This window comes from Crocuta crocuta, unplaced genomic scaffold (assembly GCF_008692635.1).
Source record: "Crocuta crocuta isolate KB4526 unplaced genomic scaffold, BGI_CrCroc_1.0 scaffold333, whole genome shotgun sequence".
Lineage (NCBI taxonomy): Eukaryota > Metazoa > Chordata > Mammalia > Carnivora > Hyaenidae > Crocuta > Crocuta crocuta.
Window position 1 is genome coordinate 635,527 of NW_027532856.1, and position 19,825 is coordinate 655,351.

Here is a 19,825-nt window from a genome sequence, read left to right on the forward strand (position 1 = left end):
GTTGAAAAATGTCTCTTTTTCAAAAAGGGAGGAGCTAGTGCTCGCTTCAGCAGCACATATACAAAAAGGGAGGAGCTATATAATCCTTACAACTGCTGTCCCCAATAGCCCAGTAAAGGAAGAAGAAAATACCTCAGTAAAGTTCCTATTATAGACTGTGACTTGTTTCTATATGATAAATAATGTTTTCTATGATGATTTACTAAAATATTCCAAATGACTTAGTTGTTGTTGTACATGCATATATCTATCTGCGAATACTTAACGGCATTTTTCTCTAGGAATTATGGTAGATTAAGTGTTGCCTAGTTACAACCCACTTGGCTTGCTTTCTTCCTTTTAAAAGAAGGAATGTTTTAGGGAAGGGGAAGATGCAGGATGGTTTTTAACCCCATGTGCTATTCATTCATCAGACATGCCATGGCGTCCTTGTAATTGCCATATAAGTCTTCACTATCCTAAGATTTTTATTTGGAGAAATTATGGGGTGCTAAAAATAGCTTGTGTAGGGTAAAATTGAAATGAAAGGGTTAATGTGAATCCATCAAGCCAGTCTTGTCCACAGTGGGTAAAAAACCAAATCTGCTCTACAACCTAACCCTACCTTAGAGTTTTCTCTTGCTCCTTTTCTCTATTGTTACTCTCCCAGTCCTGCTCCTAACTTCCTTGTCTAATGTACTTGATTGAATTACTGTTTAGAATGTCCTTCTCCTCCAACCTCAACCACTATGGCATGACTCACGTAGCTAGTGTCAGCGATGTGCTGTTGGACAACTCATTCACTCCACCATGTCAGCGGATGGGTGGAATGGTCTCTTTTCGGACTTTTGAAGATTTTGTCAGGTAAGATACTGTGGAACTGTCTGTGCAAAGGGAGCCATGGGCATCTCTGCTTTGGGGTCTCTGATTTCTGCCAAATGAATAAAGGCTCCCAGAATAGCCATGAGCCAGCTAAAGAGATATAGCCCTTGCTGTATATGTCCTTAGAGAGGTGTACGTTCTACCATTTCTACTTCTTATTCAGACTCTACAAGCCTCTACTTGTTATATGAGCCTGGTCAGAAAAAAAGAAACAAACAAAAACCATCTTTTCCTTAGGAGCTAACAGAAGAAGCTGTCTGCTCTGTGATGAGTGAAATGTCAGGAGAAATTAAACACAACACCAGAGTGAGCCCCACCAGAGACGATACATCTTTTGATTAAATGCATTCAGCATCTATCTCTTGATGTATACTGATGCATTACCCTAGGGGGAGGGGTAATTACATTGGTCTGTCACTGCTCCAGTCCCAGGCTCTTTCTGTTACTTTAAGACCGATGATGACAGCGGTGCTCATAGCTTACATATGAAAAAAACAAAAAAGCTGTAGATCATTCTTTTTTTTTTTTTAAAGAAAATATATATATATGGTTTATTAAAGGTTAAACAATCCATCCTCCTAATTTCTGCCACTTGGTGAAATTTTGCATGTCACCTCTAGCCACGGTGATTCTATTCAGTTGACTATTGAGCACAGAGTAGGATAGATTCTTCTTGTGGACTGGGCTGGCAACGACAGCATTAGTTTCCTGCGACTTAGGTTTTCTGCCACTTGGGTTTTCATGGTGGGCATTTCTCTGGTATTTTTCAGGATCTTTGATGAAGTGATGGGCTGCTTCTGTGATTCCCCACCCCAAAGCCCCACGTTCCCTGAAGCAGGTCACACATCTCTGTATGATGAAGACAAGGTATAGTGTTCCCTTTGAGAGACTGTTTTGTTACTTCAGACACAGGACTTATAGTATGTGCTATCTTTCTGGCTTTGGAACATTATAGGGAAAAACTCATCTTTTTACCCTACTTTATATTATTTAATTTTATATGCCTCATCAAAATATTTTTGGGAACAAATGGAATATAAATTCTAACCTAAAAAAGAACAAACTATTAATCTTGGAATCCATAGTGTGAATAGCAGATAGACTCAGCTATATCCTTTGCAGCGGCCTCCGAGTCTCTGAATGTTGTTTTCAAGACACGAGCTGTGGTTGCTTTAATTCTTAGTGATGGTTTTATGTATTTGCAGAACGGTGCTATCGTAGTACTCAGGGAATGGTAGACTTTAGATAGCAGGGGGGGAAATAGGTATTTTGTTTAAAACTTTGTCCTTTTATTAAATCCCTTCTTTTCATTTCACAGTAAACAAATAATTCTGTTTTTTCCTGATGTGATTTTCCCATGGTTTGATCCTTCCACTGTTTGATAAATTGTTAGGAAACGTATGAGAATATGTTCAGATGGCTTCTTCCACTCATTTTTCTTCACATTCTGTGAAGAAATGGGACAAATGGTTTCATTCCCATTTTATTGGTGAAAAAGTTGACACAGTGGTCTTCATTGAATTCATGTCAAGTCAAGATTTGAGGCTGCCTCTGGCTAATGCCTTTGCCACCTTATCTTTGAAAAGTTAGGTGTTTTACTTTATTTAACCTCCATTGTGGATGATGGTCAATGGTTTCCATTTGCTTATTCATACTAGTGGGCAAACCAGAATGTCCTGTGAGGTGTATCTCTTTTTCAGACATTCTACCAAGTACTGTAACTTCTCCTTGCCTCTATATTAACCAGCTTCCTAATTTCTTTGTCTTGTGTTCTTGAGTTACAGGTCCCCAGGGATGAACCAATTCACATTCTGAATGTGGCTATCAAGACTGACTGTGATATTGAGGATGACAGACTGGCAGCTATGTTCAGAGAGTTTACCCAACAAAATGTAAGTCCTTAGTTGGGTGGAAATTGATGGTGGCCACTTTCCTCCTGCTGTATCCTATCCACCCTTTTATCTTATCACTGGTAATGGCTATGTCTTTTACATAGTTCTGCCTGTAGGGGTAATTCCAAAGTGATTTAATAGTATATAATGAATATCTTATGTCAAGAAATATAGACCTCAAATATTCAAAATGTTTTTAAGGAAAGTAAGTTGTGTTCCTAAACCTTTCCCATAGCTCTGTCTTGAACTTCCATTCACCTGCTAAATATTTTCCTTTGGTGACTTAACTCCACAAATCTAGGCCCGGATTTCCCTAAATTTCCTTCTCTGTCCTTGCCTTCTGTCCCTTGAAAATATAAGTTACACTTCATCCTCCTTTCATTTCTGTGTCACTTGACTATCTTGTTGACATCAAACTTCATAGTTTAAACCTAAATTTCCATCATTTTCCTTCACCTCTTATGACTCCTCCAAGCACCCCCAAGAAACAAAACAAACCCAAGTAACCAAACCCTTTATCCCTAGTCATTTGGGAATGATTGACTTCTTCCTTTCCTTGCCATTCCGTTAATCTACTCCTCTACCCACAATCTGTACTTGTTTATTTCCATCTAGTCTGACTTCAGGATCTCTGAGGTTTCTCTTTACAGTGTCTCTTACCCTTTCTTTCCTCTCAGTTTTTAAATTCTCACTGCCACCATTCTAGTGCAAACCCTTACCTCACAACTGAGGCATGGCAACAGGTTTTCTTGTGATCCACTTCTGTTCCCCTTGTTCTCCTGCCAGCTTCAGTTCTGCTCACTTCCATAAAGTTAAATTTCCAAAATGCCCCCTTACCAAGGTATTCTCCCACTCAGCAGTGGCTCTTACCCTCAAGATACATCCGTCCGTAACTTGATATTTAACATCATCCTATTAACAAAGGCTCACAATCTAGTCTTTGTCTCATTTACCTTTGTTTACTTCATCTCTTCTGTTGCCTTCACCTGGAAGGTTTTCTACTCATACTAACTTCCTTCCAATCTTTCTTTCTCCCCTTCCTTCCTTCCTTTCCTCCCTTCCAACCTCCTTTTAAAAGAGCTGTCTCAAATTTCACGTCTTTCATGAGGCCTTCTCTGAGTAGCCCTCACTAAAATGTACTTTTCGTCCTTGCATTTCTAACTGGTCATCATACATTTATTAGCAGTAATGACACTTTTTATTTATAAAGAGCTTCTACATAATTTTTTTTATTTGCACCTTATCACAATCTCATGGAGTGGATTAGTCAGGAATTATTCTATCTATTGTACATGTGGGGGAAAGTTCAAGCTCAAGTAGATTAAGGCCCCTTGATCACCCACTGGTAGATGATATACCAAAAACTAGAATTTAAGGCTTGTGATGCCAGCTCTAGGGGTCACAGATCTAGGTGCTTTAGTAAATAATACATTCTTAGCCCTGAAGATGCTTATAGTCTGATTGGAGGGAATGGTTAGACATGCTCAAATAATAATCTGCAGTTATATTTCACTGTGACATATGATAGATGCCAAAGCGCCTCTTTTCAGCTGCCCTTAATGACAACACTCATGTATTTCTTTTGAATAGAAAGCACCTAACTCATACTGCTTCTTATAGAGAATGAGCTCAGTAGATGTTTTTTAAATTTTAACTTAGCAATATAAGCAATTAGTGCCATAGGTATTCACATCATGTAATGCTGATAGTAGCTACTCAGGAAAAGATGGTAACTTTGTGTTTCAGATGAGTCTTTAATCCATTATACTCTCCCAGCACACAAACTGACTGTGAGATTATAGTGGCCAAGATGAGGAAAAGGTACTTTCAGAGAAGTGAAAGTATGGGACATGCCTGGGAGTTTTTCTTTAGAAGAGAAATTTACCTTCCTTCTTGACCTGGACTAGTGACCTCATAAAATTACCTGAGACCAGTGACCAAGGTAACCTTAACTACAAGAGACCTGCTGTTGTGTGTGGCTGCTGACTCTGCTGCTTGATGGAATAATCTATGACCATTTATTCCCAGGTTTTGAGACACTAATTGACTATATTTGATTGTTTTGACCTATATTTGATTGTTTAGGCTTTTTACTACCCTCAAATCCAAGTCTTGTATATCATCACACACTGGTTTAAAAAAGCCAGTTTTACTGGCTTCTTTATTTTAGTTTTACTACATATATTTGTAACATTAACTGGCAATAGGAAACTGCCTTTTTCCTTTACTGAACTTGTAAACTGAGGCACAGAGAAATCCAGCATCTTTGTCTATGGCTTTTCGAAAGGCTAAGGGTACACTCTTCTGACATTCTAAGCCTAAAGAAGCTATTAACTGCATCAGATACTGTGCTTATCCAGGAATATTTGACATTTTCACTTCCTTGTTTTGAAAAAGAAAACATAAAAAGAAAAGGAAGGAAAAGCAATTAAAAAAACCTGAAATAATAACTAGTTTTGTTTTTCACTTCATGATCATGCTCCTAGCAGTTTAGAAAAAGTTTTTTTTTTTAGCACACATTAAACTATCAAATAGGTTGATCCAAATTGTCCAAATAATCTTCTAGTCCCAGCATGTCTTTTTTCCTCTCATAGAAATTAGGATCATATATTTGTAAATGACTTGTGGAGGAGATTGAAGCAGTCAGTGTAAATGGAGTTTCTCCAGGTGCTGACGCCTAATCGCTGGGTAATAGCTGTGGACTTGCTGTGAGACCCGCATTATTACAATGTAATCAGAATCCTGTTGCTCTGCTGTTATTGTCAGCCACTTGTGGAATTTTAAAAGCAATAACAATTTTGATTTTAAATCATGGCATTATTAAAGTTATTTTCTTCCCTTGCCAGAACATAGCTATTGATGCTTGTCTTTGAAGGACTTGGCTGTAGTGGTGTAGTTGGTGCTGGAAAAAACGTTTCTGTTCCTAGGCATGCTTAAAGACCGATAACTACTGCAGCCCCCACTCCACTCTGTTTTTCTAAAACAGTTTTTTCTTACTGTAGTATCGATACTTGGTTATTTACACTAACGGGTATGATGCCAGTACAGATCCTTTTTAAATGTTATTAAGCCAAAGTTTATTCATGTTTGGCCTGGGGATTTATTATTAGAAAATTAATTTTTCCAGTTATCTTTTGTTTATGCTGTAAGTTAATTTTATTACTAAGCAGTGCCATAGTAGAGATGGGAAAGTAGGAGGAAAATGGCTCAGGCATGTGCCTGTTCATAAGGGGAAGCTAATTTGGATTTTAAAAATACATAGTACTATGAGAGTGAAGAATTGGCTTAAGAACATAGCTCTTGGTTCGAGTTATAGCAAGGAATGTGATCAAACCGAAGTCTAAATGCAGTTTGTGAAAATCCACATTTTTTTTCTATTTGTATTATTTATATATTCTCTCAGGGCATTCAACTAGTAAAATTGCTTTTTTCTTTGTTGCCATGTAGCCCCTCTTTGTTAGGGACCTTTAAAAGTATGTCCCTTACTTATTTCATTAACCTGTTTCTTAGTCTCTACTTGTGAGATAAGTGAGAGGTATGGTATAGACAAAGGCTTAGATCCAAAGGCCCAAGACTTATATGAGAATCTGTCTTGAAATCTCTGGGGTCTGTTGCCTTCTAATGTGCTGCTTGCCTATGCCAAGTGGAGATGTAAATAACCACTAAATTTAAAAGCCTGTGAAACATTGATTTTGCCAATTTTAAAAGAGAATCTTTTTTAAAAATACCTTCATGTAAAATAGGGGAGAAATGTTTTAGAACTAGAAAGGGCAGGACTAGGTTCTGCTGAATTCTAGGAATGCAGTATCTGATAATAGGTAGTATCTGTAAGTAGGAGTGTAGGACCTGAATTTTCTTTGTTATGGAAATTTCTTCTTTTCCCTTTTCCTGATTACATTTAGCTTCTGTATCAGTATGAATCTTCACATTTGAATACAGACCCACTAATGTGATTTTTGGGAAGCAGAAATTGTGTTAAGGTCCACCTTTACTGACGTAAATCAGTCCTTAGAGAATTTAGGTGACTTCATGTGATCCTTCTCCACAGAGTTCTCTTTCAGTTTTGTTCAGATCAATATATGAAACCTATTCCATCGGAGCCAGGTTGAGACTTGTTTATTTGCAAGTTTAAAGGTACTGAGGTAAGATGCAGATATTCAAAAAAGGATGCTTGCCCACTCAGAGCTTTCTGAAGACTAAATGGGGTAAAACTTAGGAAGAATGAAGATCTCATCTATCTTCTGTTTACGTGTTTGTTCTTAGAAAGCTACCCTGGTTGAGCATGGGATACGGCGCCTTACTTTCCTGGTTGCACAAAAGGTACTGGCACGTGAGTGATACCCCCCACTGTCTTATGCTGCTACTAGAACTTTTAAAAATAAAATATGGAATTATAATCACTTATTTCTTATAGACTCTAATAACTATTTTCTATAAATTTAATCAAGAAAAAGACATTAATTTAACTCATCACTTTTTACTTAATTCATCTTTAATTTTATTACTAATTGCCAGCTTCTGTTTTTTCTTCTTTTCTGTCTTTCATTTGAAAGGATTTCAGAAAACAGGTCAACTATGAGGTGGATCAGAGATTTCATGTAAGTAAAAGGAGCCACAATGAAAGATTGCTTACTGTTTTATCTGCTTGACACCAATTATTTAAATATAGAGTATGTGTGAGTTATTTAGAAGGGCTGGACTAATGTTTGGTTCTTTTAGGAAGTGTTAAAATGAATCTTCCAGTTCTTCTTTAGTGTTCCAGCTAAAGGTTTTTTTTTAACCCTATAATGAATTCTCAGTATAACTCTGAGAAGTAGTTAAGAATGAACACAAGTGTTTATCCAGATAACTAAGGAAGAAGTGGGAACTACTGATATCTTCTGTGCAGAGTGAATATAGGGACTCAGTAATCAAGAACTGCTGATTGTACTTTGAGGTTTTAGCTTCTACCAAAGTTGGATTCAGGTTCTATTATTGAGAATTCTCAATTCTGAAAACCAATCATTTATTATTTAAAATGTCTTAACAAAATTCAAGTTGGTGTTTTGTCTTAGGTTAATTCTAGGAGGAGGAAATAAATAAAATGAAGCATTAAATTGCTTGTTCTCCCATTTAACTGAATTAACTGTTAATATTTGTGAAATCAAAAATTTTGTTGAAAACAGAACTAATAGCCTGCCATCCAAACTATGGTATACCCACAATCATACCCATTGTAATGATAGTAGTAAGGTCAAAAATCCAGTTTGCAATCAAGATGTTATCTTCTGAAATGACTGATTATTGTTAACATATTTCCTTAAAAATTGATCTAACCATAGCTAAGTAAGATTCCAGAAGATATTAGGAAGTCTTAATCTTCCTGATAAGAATTTTATTTGGGGGTCACCTGGGTGGCTTAGTCAGTTAAGTGACCCACTCTTGGTTTTGGCTCAGGTTATGATCTCACGGTTTGTGGATTTAGGCTCTACACCTGGCAGCTCAGAGCCTGCTTGGGATTCTTTTTCTCTCCCTCTGTCTCTGCCTCTCCCCAACTTGTGCTGTCTCTGTCTCTCTCAAATAAATAAACTTAAAAAAAAAAAAAAAAAATTTCAAGGCACCTGGGTAGCTCAGTTGGTTAAGGGTCCAACCTCGGCTCAGGTTCTCATGGTTTGTGGGTTCAAGCCCCGTGTCAGCTCAGAGTGTGGAGCCTGCTTTGTATTCTGTGTCTCCCTCTCTCTGCTCCTCCCCCACTCATGCTCTGTCTCTCTCAAAAATAAATAAAACCTTAAAAAAATTAAAAAAAATTTTTTTTGTTTTAACAATTAAGATAATTCAGTTAGTTTTCAAGCACTGTTCATTAACAATTAAGATAATTCAGTTAGTTTTCAAGCACTGTTCATTTGTAATAATAAAGATAGCCTTTGGGTTCTGGAAAGGAATTTCTAAATTCAAAGACCTATGTGTGACTGTTTTTATTGCCCTTTGTTTATTAGGTCTGTAGCACTTGACATTTTGTTTTTCTTCTCACAGCTCACGTTGTTGGTCTAGTCTATAGAGAAACAAGACAGACTACCCTCAAGTTAAAGAGCTAGGATTTTTAAAAATTCTTTAGGAAATGTGGACTGCACAACTCCCCTGTGTTATTGATGTCAGGAAATCAAGCAGAATGCAGATATATATCAATCAATAACTTTAGATAGGAAACTAGAGGCAGTGGAAAAGTATGAGGAGCTTAAAGAGAACCCTGGAGCTTTAGGAAGAAAAATCAAGAGCTTAGAGAATAAAATTGATACTTGGGATAGAATATGGAAGCCCATGAATAAATAGGATGGCTGTTAAATGCTGATCTGAACTAAGGTAGACATGCCAGAGCCAAGAGCTGGATTTGAAAAGAGTACTGGACTAGATTCTTTTTTTTCTTTTTCTTTTTTTAAAAATATTTTCATTTATTTCTAGTAGAGAAAGAGAGAGACAGCGTGAGCAGGGGAGGGTCAGAGAGAGAGGGAGACACAGACTCTGAAATAGGCTCCAGGCTCTGAGCTGGCAGTCAGCACAGAGCCCAACGCGGGGCTCGAACCCACGAACCGTGAGATCATGACTTAAGCGAAAGTCGGACGCTTAACCGACTAAGCCACCCAGGCGCCCCTAGATTCTTAAGTTTTAATGTGATATTTCATTTCCCACTGACTTTGGGATAATATAATATTCTGGGGAATAATAGTGAACTTGTAAAATTATTTTCCTTTTCCCTAATAATTCAGGTGGAGTCTTGATGTCTATAGCACAGTAACTGGTTTCCTGTAATAAGCATTCCATGATGGATTAAAACTTTCTACTAAAATTTTTAAAAAGCCAAACCAATTAATTTCCATGAGCATTCTTTTTTTTTCTTTAACATTTTCATTTTTATTTATTTTGAGAGAGAGTATGAGCAGGGGAGGAACAGAGACAGAAGAAGAATTCAAAGCAGGCTCCATATTGTCAGTGTAGACGCTGACACAGGGCTTGAACTCACAAACCGCGAGATCATGACCTGAGCTGGTCAGATGCTTAACCGACTAAGCCACCCAGGTGCCCCAATGAACAGTATTTTTCTTTTGTTCGTTCTTTCTTTCCTTCTTTCTTTTCTTTTTCTTTTTCTTTTTTTTTTTTTTTTTGAGAGAGAGAGAGAGGGAGAGAGAGATAGCGCAAGCGGGGGAGGTTTAGAGAGAAAGAGAGACACAGAATCTGAAGAGAGGCTCCAGGCTCTGAGCTAGCTGTCAGCACAGAGCCCTGTGTGGGGCTCGAACCCATGAAGTGCGAGATCATGATCTGAGCCAAAGTCGGACGCATAACCGACTGGGCCACCCAGGCGCCCCTCTTTTGTACTTTCTTACCTTTGGATCTTTGTCATGTCCTAGAGTGTATCTACAGCTTTAAAACATTTTTTTTTTTGTTCTCCCAGCTGTCCAATAGGTTGAATAGGGACACATATAGGCAAAATCTGCCAGGAAATGAACCCAGCAGCTGGTCTTTCCCTGGGATCATTGTCCAGTTCCTATTTATAGTGGCATCAAGTGAGAAATAAGTTAAATTATCAAGTGACTTGTCACGAGTGTAGGAAAGATTGCTTTAGAACATAGAAAACATTAAGGCTTAGTGTGGACTGGATTTTCTCTGAAGCATTGAATGGCAGAGGAGTTGGGGTGTTTTTATGTGAGACTCCTTAGAAATTATTAGTGGTTATGCAGGGGGCAAGGGCAACTATTACTGAGCTCCAGCCAGGATCTACAATAGCCAGGAAGCCTTGGCAGGAGTTGTACAAATCCAGGGCTCACTGTCCTGGTGCTGCTCTGAGTTCCTCTACTGGTGGTAGCTTGCCATTCATGGAGGATGCTTAGCCTCTGTCATGTCATCTGATATGTGCTTGCCCCATAGTTAGTCTAGTGTGAAAAAGAGGAAGCTTTCTGGGAGTGTTAGAGATGAATCCCTTGATCTCCCTGGCTTTTGGGTAATCCACTGTGATGTATGCAGCCTCCCCTGTTCTACACTGTGAAATCCCTATATTATTGAAGAGAAAAGTGCACATGAGGGGGCAAGGAGAGGAGGAAGGTTACCAAGGCTGTTCAAGAACAACATTGGCTGGTGTGGAATGAAGCACCTGTGCCGTTGTTACATGGTCCTTGTCTGTCATGCTGGTTTATAACCAGAACAAATGAGGGCCACAGTAAACGTTCCTAGAAAGTGTATATATTGTTAGGTGCTTATTCAGATGCCAGTGAACACTGTAAGCATTTCTAAAGCTTTGTTGTCTATCACCACAGTCCCAGAGAGCTGAGCCCTGGAATGTCTGCTACTGCCTTAGTCTCTTAGAGAATCGTTTAGAACATGGAGCCTGCTCCTCGGAGCTGGCAGTATCCACCAGGACTAAGGAGTCTTGATATTGAGGCTGTTTCCGTGCCCAATCAAGTGCCCATAACAGGGCTTGAATAACTGCTTAACATTGATATTTAAACAAAGTTTGAGAAGAAACAAACCCATCCTTATAAATATCTCCTTCCTATTAAAAAAAAAAATGGAAGCTTTCAAAGCAAAAGGACAGGGTCTTCGAATTTCTGCAGCTGTATCAGCTGCAGTTCTCCAGCTTTATGTAGCATTTAAGTCTCTTAGTTTCACTCACATTTCAGATCTAGAATTTCAGAAAGTGTAGCAGTAGGTACTGTTTGATTGGAGTGTGAGTAGTAAGCTTTTTGAAGCTTTCCATATTTTTCTCAGCAAAGTTTTGTTAAGGATATGGAAGTGCGAATTTTCCTAAAAATCCTATTTCTTCTGATCCTTGGCAACCGAAACAGAAGCATTAGGTCCAAACACTGATTAATCAGTTTTGAATGTAAGTTTCCTTTGGGGTCTTGCTTTTACAATTTTAGGCGATTAAAAAAATTCTACTATAAATCACCTAGGTGATAGTTGTAGTTTTACCAGTTTTATATGATCGATTCTAACTTATTTGGGTCTGAAGGAAGAACCCACCATCAAAAATAGTTATCATGGTGGGGCACCTGGGTGTCTCAGTCAGCTAAGCGTCTGACTCCTGGCTCTGACTCAGGTTATGATCTCACAGTTTCGTGAGTTCGAGCCCTGTATCAGGCTCTGCACTGACAGTACTGTGACAGTACTGAGCCTGCTTGGGATTCTCTCTCTCTCTCCCTCTCTCTGCCCCTCTCTGACTGTCTCTGCCTCTCTCAAAATAAATAAATAAACTTTTAAAAATGTTTTAAAATAGTTATCATGGTTAGTAGTTCATTTCTTTAAAAAACTGATATGCCAATTATATCTCAATAAAATTGGAAAAAATTGGTAGTTTTGTTTGCTAGTGGATCATCTATTGTTTAGAAGGTTTGGTTTGGGTTTTTGTTTTAATTACAGTCTATATAATTAGTTCTCAGCATGTTGAGGTAAAAGAGAATTGCACCAGCAAGTTTCCAATTTCTTCATCTCATTAGGTTTTTAACACGATTATTAGTATCATAATCAGCTATGATGTTTTCTGTGGCAGGTTTTCACATTCTCTGATTTGCAGGGTGTCTTGATTGGCTAATTTAGGCAAATTATTTTGATTGTCTTGATGATGGTTGGCTGATTAGAACACAGCAGGGGTATAATTTCTTCCTGAGAAATGTTGCATTCTTTTGGTTTTTGGTACCAGTACACTAAAAGGGTTTTTCTTTGTGTACATTCAATTATGATATTTGCCCATAACACTAGTAGAATGCCTGGAAAGCAATTACATTAGTGATGGAATAAGCATGAATGCTGTTAGTGAAAAAATTGGAAGTCTCAGGATGAGGTAGGGTGAAGGAATTGACTACAACTGTAGGATCAGACCTCTGCTTTTCTTCTCTGTGTTTTCTGTTTCTGCAGTGTTTTGAGCACTGAAGGAAGTGACTTGCTGTAAAAGTCTTCAGAACTTGTCTGTCTTCCCAAGAATCTCTCATTATTCCTGGTTTCTCATCGCACAGAACTTCTGGCCGTCTCGTGACTTGAATGCCTCACACTTAAATTGAGGATCCCACTGGAGCTAAAACATTGCTCCAAAGTTATTTAAAAAAAAAAAAAGTTTATATCATCTCATAACACTTTTTCTTTTTCTTTTTCTTTTTTATTTCTTTTCTTTTCTTTTTTTTTTCTGAGAGACAGAGAGACAGTGTGAGCAGGGGAGGGTCAGAGAGAGGGGAGATACAGAATCTGAAACCGGCTCCAGGCTGTGAGCTGGCAGAGCCCGACATGGGGCTCGAACCCACAGACCATAATAAGATCATGACTTGAGCTGAAGTTGGACGCTTAACCGACTAAGCCCCCCAGGTGCCCCTCATAACACTTTTTTTAAGCTAATCTTAATGAAAGTGGTTTTTCCAATTTTGGTAAGTCTTTGCCCATCCCTGCCAAGAAATTAGTTCTCTTTTGTTATTTGTTGTGAAGGTATTTCCATTCAGGATTGTTTGCTTTCCATGCCTTTTGGTTACTACAAATTTTCATAATTGGCTGAGTGGTAAAGACAGCTTTTTTTTTTTTGTTACTATTGTGATGTTTTTGAAAGAAAGTGATTTTGATTCTGCATATATACACACTTGAATAAATGGTATACTAAATAAATATATTTAAATTAATTAATAGTTCTGGCAGAATAAAAGGGTATATGCTTAAAAGATCTTATTACACTTACCTTGACTCTTCTTTCAGAAAATTTCATGAAAGGACTTTTTGTTACCTTTTCTTTTTTTGACCTATGTTGCTTTTTTAGCTAATGCTCTGAAAGCCATACCTCTCAAGAATAAAATCAAAACTAGGCTATATAAAGCCATGAGCATGAAATCTACTGACAACTCAACTGAACATCTTCCTGCTTAACCTTGAAGTCATCCCCATGTTCTTCACTATCATTCGGGGGAATTATTTAGAACAAAACATTATCAGTAAAAGATCAGTGCTGTGTAAAACCCACTTTCAAAAGGCTTTTAAAGACCCAAGCCTGAACAAGGGATTTCCTGGGCTTGCTAAACAAGCTCCTAGAAACCTGTTAAATGCAGTTTTACAGTTGAAATGCCAAGAAAATGTAAAAAGATTAACTGTGTAAGCTTTAGTTAAAGTAAGAGAGGTATAATACCTGTGGAAAGTATTCAAGAAGTTCTCAGTAAATTCAAGAACCACAAGTTTTCAGCATGAGTTCTGCTTTATTTGTTTTTTTCTTTAAAGTCTTAATTTCTGTTTTTCATCTCAACAAAGAGAAATCGATTAAATAGGGAACTTGGATTATAGAAAGTTAGTACCCTATACTTGAGAGAGAGTGGTAGAAATGAAAGGGTATGGGCTCTGGTATTAGACTCAAGTTCATGTTCTGGTTCTATGATCCTGGGCATATCACTTGGCCCCAGCTTCCTCAGCTGTAAAATGGGGTCATGATACATACCTGAGAGGTTGTTGAGAGCATTCAGTGGGAGAGCATGTGAGAGCACCTGCCACCTAGAAGGCTTTCCATTCATGTTTCCTTCATGTTTCCTAAAGCTCATTGAGGAATATTTAGGCAGCTAGTCCTGGTTTCTCTGCCTTGGACCAATAAGTGTTTGATTATATTGCACTCATAATGAAGAAGATACCTAATGAAACCTCCTATAGAGGCAAATAGTAATGACATGATTCCAGCACTGCCAGTAGAGCCTCCCATCCGAGAAACGGGTATTTGGTGTTAATAAGTTAAATTTCAGAAACTAATGGACTCTGCTAATTGAATTCATCTTTGTTAATTAATAAGGTTCTAGGAAATTGGCTGCTTTGTTGTATAATGCCCTGCAAAAGAGCAGTAAGACCTAATGACTGCAAGTTCACTAGTTCTGTCCCCCTCTTTCCTATACATAGGGTGGTAGTGACCAAAGTATCATCTTATACTTTTCTTTGTCTTGGAATGTTATTGTCTAAATGCTTGGAATTACTGACTTAACAGTGAATGTAGAAAAAACATGGATTGGGGAATACTGTGCTATCTGGCTAGTTTACATTTGAAGACTTTCTTAAGGGGAAACTTGGGAAATCAGTCCAGTAACTACTATTGCAATGCTGCAGCATAGGGTATTTTGGTTTTATTTGCCAGGTTATGCCTAAAGCAACACCGAGGAAGACTTTTTTCCACTTGGGAGATAAAAAAAAATACTAATTTTATTTTCCCTAGGAGAGGTTAGCTATTGAAGTTAGGATAATAGTGTGGTGATTTTAAATTTGGAAATGGGGTCACAGTGGTGGTTACCCAAAAGATTGTTCCTATTCCCTGGGCTAAGCTTAGGTAAGGAGCATGTATTCTAGGAACTGCCTTCCAAATGCTTGACTGCTTCTGTACTTACTATGTGTTTATCCCCAAAGAGCCATATCTTTGAAAGACTGACATATTTTCCCCTTCTTTACCACAGAGAGAATTTCCTAAATTTTTCACGTTCCGAGCAAGGGATAAGGTAAGGACTGATTCCCTCCCACCTTTTTTTGCCCTCCCACCTCTTTGCCATGTGCTCTTCTTGCCATTCTCCTTTCTCTAATTGAACTTGCACTTCCCTTTGCCTTACATGTGTCTTAGAACCTAGGAGGACTCCCTTCAGAAAGAATTTGGTGTAGGAAACAGTCCAATGTATTGAGCTACCCATGGAAAGCGATAACTTTCACAATCATCACTATGTTTTAGGACAATCCTAATGATATATTAAAGGACTACTGTCCTTAGTAGTATTATTTCTTTTTAAATCTTTAGATATAAAATATTCCAAAGCCAAATATCTCTGTTTTTAAAAATTACATGATGTTTACTTGTTGAGTATTTACTGTGTCCTTTGTACTGTGCCAGAAATGATAAGAGTATAAAACTGGACCCTGCCTGTAAGCATTTTAGTCGTATAAACACAAAACACCAGTATGTGAAGTAGATATTAATGTGAAGCAGTCTGTGGTTAATTGTCAGAAATGAACTGTATAGACAGTAATGCAGTAGGAGTTCTGAGGGAATTGGTATTTTGTTTGCTTGTTTTTAATGGAGAGCATCACCATTTGTAAAAGCATAAATGATGAAATCTTGGGAAGTAAATAGGTATTTTAGTCCCTAATCTTATATAAGCTATAGCATTATCCTTGTATATAGCTCATTTTTGTTGCTTATTAGCACATCATCGTTTATGTTTCTATTTTCAAGTGTCCCTTTTACGTATATGTTAATAATATAATTTTGTTAACTGCCTCTTGTGAGCTCTTTATTCTCCAATTTTGGGTTCAGTTTGAGGAGGATCGTATCTATCGTCACCTGGAGCCTGCCCTAGCTTTCCAGTTAGAGCTGAACCGGATGAGAAATTTTGACCTTACTGCCATTCCATGTGCTAATCATAAAATGCACCTGTATCTTGGGGCAGCCAAGGTGGAAGTGGGCACTGAAGTGACAGACTACAGGTTCTTTGTTCGTGCAATCATCAGACATTCTGATCTGGTCACCAAGGTAGGTACTTTGGTGGGAAGCTGTCTCTGAGGGAAGGGGCAGAGAAACAGATGTCATTCAAAATCAGGTTTTCATTTCTTGTTTTGTTTTTTAATTTTTTAAAATCTTAAGTAGTCTCCACACCCAACATGGGGCTTGAACTCATGACACTGGGATTAAGAATCACATTCTCTACTGACTGAGCCAGCCTCAGTCTACTTTTTCTGAACCAGAAAAACCCCTGGGTTTTTATTTTTTGAATTGAGGCTTGTATTCTCATTCATCCCACTCTCCAGTAGCCATTAGAAGTCTGAGAGGCCTTTCTCTCACAGAAATAAATATTTCATAAATCTTTTCATAAAAAAATTTATTCTTGGTAATGCAAGCATAAAAGCACTCATTGGAGAAAAAGAAAAACATCTTAACAGAAAAATTACAGGGTTAGTTAGGTGATGATAGAAGATAAAGAGAAAAGTTAGTGATGGCCCCACTGTAAGCCCATCTAGAGGTAGGATAGTTTCTGTGTATAGCAAGACACTTCCCAGCATGTTAATTACTGGATCCCATATCTATACCCTTTCTTCAATGTTTACTTTCTAAACAGATTTCCTTTCTAAACTCCTCTGTTTGGTATATGTAAAATGTGTTCCTGTTGGAAGTATAGCTCTGGGGATGCCCCACATCTCCACCTATTAGAAGGAAGTGTTACCCTAGGAGGCAGGAGGAAGGGCTGGTAGGAACTCTTGGATCGTTGCCTGCCTCTGCTTCCTGTGGTCATTGGGCTGACTCTAGGGAGAAAGATAGCATCTGCAACAGGTGCCTTATGATTCATGACATAGCACTGTTAAGTTAGTATAATAACCATTTCTTTATTGAATTTCATTTTTAAATATTTATTATTATTTTTTTAATAGTTTATTGTCAGGTTGGTTTCCATATAACATCCAGTGCTCATCCCCACAAGTGCCCTCCTCCATGCCCATCACCCCCACTCCCCTCCCCCCAACACCCATCAGTCCTCAGTTTGTTCTCAGCATTCAAGAGTCTCTCATGGTTTGCCTTCCTCCCTCTCCCCCACGATTTCCCCCCTTTATTTATTTATTTTTAGAGAGCATGAGTGGGGGAGAGGGGTAGAGGAAAGGAGAGAGAGAATCTTAAGCAGGCTCCATGATCAGTGTGGAGCCCCATGGGGGCTTGATCCCACAACCCTGGGTTCATGACCTGAGCAGAAATCAAGAATCAGATGCTCAACCCACTGAATCATCCAGGCGCCCCTACTGACTCTTTTAAAACACACTAATGATGGGGTGACTGGGTGGCTCAGTTGGTTAAGCATCCAACTTTTACTCAGGTCATGATCTCACAGTTCGTGGGTTTGAGCCCTGCGTCAGGCTCTGTGCTGACAGCTAGCTCAGAGCCTGGAGCCTGCTTCAGATTCTGTATCTCCCTCTTTCTCTGACCCTCCCCTACTCACGCTGCCTTTCTCTCTCACAAATAAATAAAAACATTAAAAAAAATTTTTTTTAAATATACTAATGTTGATGGTGATTTTCATTTCATATAGGAAGCTTCTTTTGAATATCTACAAAATGAAGGGGAGAGGCTGCTCCTGGAGGCCATGGATGAATTGGAAGTTGCTTTTAATAATACAAATGTTCGCACTGACTGCAACCATATCTTCCTCAACTTTGTGCCCACAGTCATTATGGACCCATCAAAGGTACATTTCTCTTTAGCTTCTCTCCCAGGACTACCAAGCACAAGTAGAGAAATTCATCCATATTTATTCTCACTTGAACCTGGAAACAAGTACACTTGGTTAGCTCGGTGAGCCCTTGATCTTTAAAGTTTACAGAATGTTTATGAGACAGGATTTCTGGGAGGGAGTAAAAAATTTGATAAAGCCATTGAATGCAGACATAAAAGCTGAAGGTGGTACAATGTTATCTTGCTGGTCATTTATAAGCAGTACAAAAACATAAAGTTTCTTTCTGTTATTCCATTGGTACCTGCTTTTGATAGTTGTCATCATAATTGTCCTGTTTTTATATAGTTCCTGAGGATTTCTCATCTGGAATAACTTTGCTATTTTTGGACATTTTGGCAAAATTACTGCTGTTTTTCACTAAATGTTAACTTACCTGGTAGCCTTAGGGAGGCAGTACAACTTTCCAAAGTGTCTAACCTATTTCCCTTCAGTATTTTTCCACAGGGAGACAATTTGGTTGATAAAGAATTTTCACATGTATTATATATGTTTTCTGTCCTCAGGCTCTATTCTAAAATGCATCCCGTATAGTTTAAGAAAGGTAAACAGGGTGATTCTATACTTGACCTTTTATCCCAAGTGTAATAAAGACAGGCTGCTCTCTGTTTATATTCGCTCTAACCTTTTTGTCTCTTGGTATTGTGGAATTTGGTTAGAAGCAGTATCCCCCTTTCTCAAGATCAATTGTAGGCATGGACTTTAGATTTTTTTTTTCTTTTTTTTTTTTTAATGTTTTATTTATTTCTAGGAGAGAGAGACAGCGTGAGCAGGGGAGGGTCAGAGAGAGAGGGAGATACAGACTGAAACAGGCTCCAGGCTCTGAGCTGGCAGTCAGCACAGAGCCCGACGCGGGGCTCGAACCCGCGAACCGCAAGATCATGACCTAAGCGAAAGTCGGACGCTTAACCGACTAAGCCACCCAGGCGCCCCGGACTTTAGATTTTTGAACTTAATATCTAAGACCTAAAAAATCATTTTCTGCTTTTTTTCTTCAAGACTCCAAACTACTGATAGGTTGCCAAGGTCAGGGCTACTCACTGAGTATCAAGTCTCATCATCTAGTTTAAGTGAAGGTTCTCTTAAACATTCTGGGACTGCTGAGGCTGGAAGAGTGAAAACATGGCCAGGACACTATTTAACTGTATATATTTTTAGATTTGCCTTAACCATTTCTCAGTGAGTTTTTTTTTTTTTAATATCTGTCTCTCTGCTTCCACTCTAAGTACCCATACACCCTAGCTATGTCTTTCTAATCATCGATAAGATAACTGTCAGGTTCCTTCCTGAATGTAGAAATTGTTGACTATTGTTCTCTCCAGAAAAGAATAGGTAGATACCCTTTGGTGAACAAGCAAGTGTGGAACTAGATAAGTTCACTCCTTGAAATCCATTAACCTGAGATTCTGTGGTGCTAAAACAAACCGCAAGGGTGGCACATACTTCTGAAGAACCATAAGAGAAGGGTGGTAGAAGATATTTTTGATACTTTCTAAGTTGAGAAAGCATTTTAGAAAGATACTTCATTTAAGAAAATGGGTTAATTTTGAGTAGTATGTCCTGGCTGCCTTCAGCCATATTGGGAAAACAAAATTCCATTTGTCAGTGAAGGAAAGTCCCATCTAAAGCCAAATAACTTGCCAAACCCTGAAAACTAGGAGCACTAAGCTGCCTGGGTATAAGCCTTAGAGAAACTATGGAATATCTTCCCATCTACTTAAATCCCAGTTGGACCGAGCTTCAGAGCTCTGTTTAGAGAGAACATTCTAGCACCACCTACAAATTGCCTCTCTTTAATTTGTGCAATTTACCAAGAGGCATATATTATAAAGTTTAATAAAATTG

At 38.3% G+C, this 19,825-nt stretch overlaps 1 protein-coding gene across 7 annotated transcripts in view; it reads left to right on the forward strand.

The window, feature by feature from the left end:
* The window catches only part of ACACA (acetyl-CoA carboxylase alpha), a 270,686-nt gene that overhangs the window by 153,070 nt on the left and 97,791 nt on the right, over positions 1 to 19,825 (forward strand). For 4 of the 7 annotated variants that reach the window (XM_077745585.1, XM_077745584.1, XM_077745589.1 and 1 more), the window contains 8 exons: positions 700 to 843; positions 1,632 to 1,728; positions 2,646 to 2,753; positions 7,017 to 7,073; positions 7,307 to 7,351; positions 15,173 to 15,214; positions 16,021 to 16,236; positions 17,780 to 17,935. In XM_077745585.1, coding sequence (XP_077601711.1) covers positions 700 to 843; positions 1,632 to 1,728; positions 2,646 to 2,753; positions 7,017 to 7,073; positions 7,307 to 7,351; positions 15,173 to 15,214; positions 16,021 to 16,236; positions 17,780 to 17,935 — 865 coding nt within the window. Of the gene's footprint in view, positions 1 to 699; positions 844 to 1,631; positions 1,729 to 2,645; positions 2,754 to 7,016; positions 7,084 to 7,306; positions 7,352 to 15,172; positions 15,215 to 16,020; positions 16,237 to 17,779; positions 17,936 to 19,825 lie in introns of those variants that run through there. The other 3 variants (XM_077745587.1, XM_077745588.1, XM_077745590.1) reach the window with 2 other exon arrangements.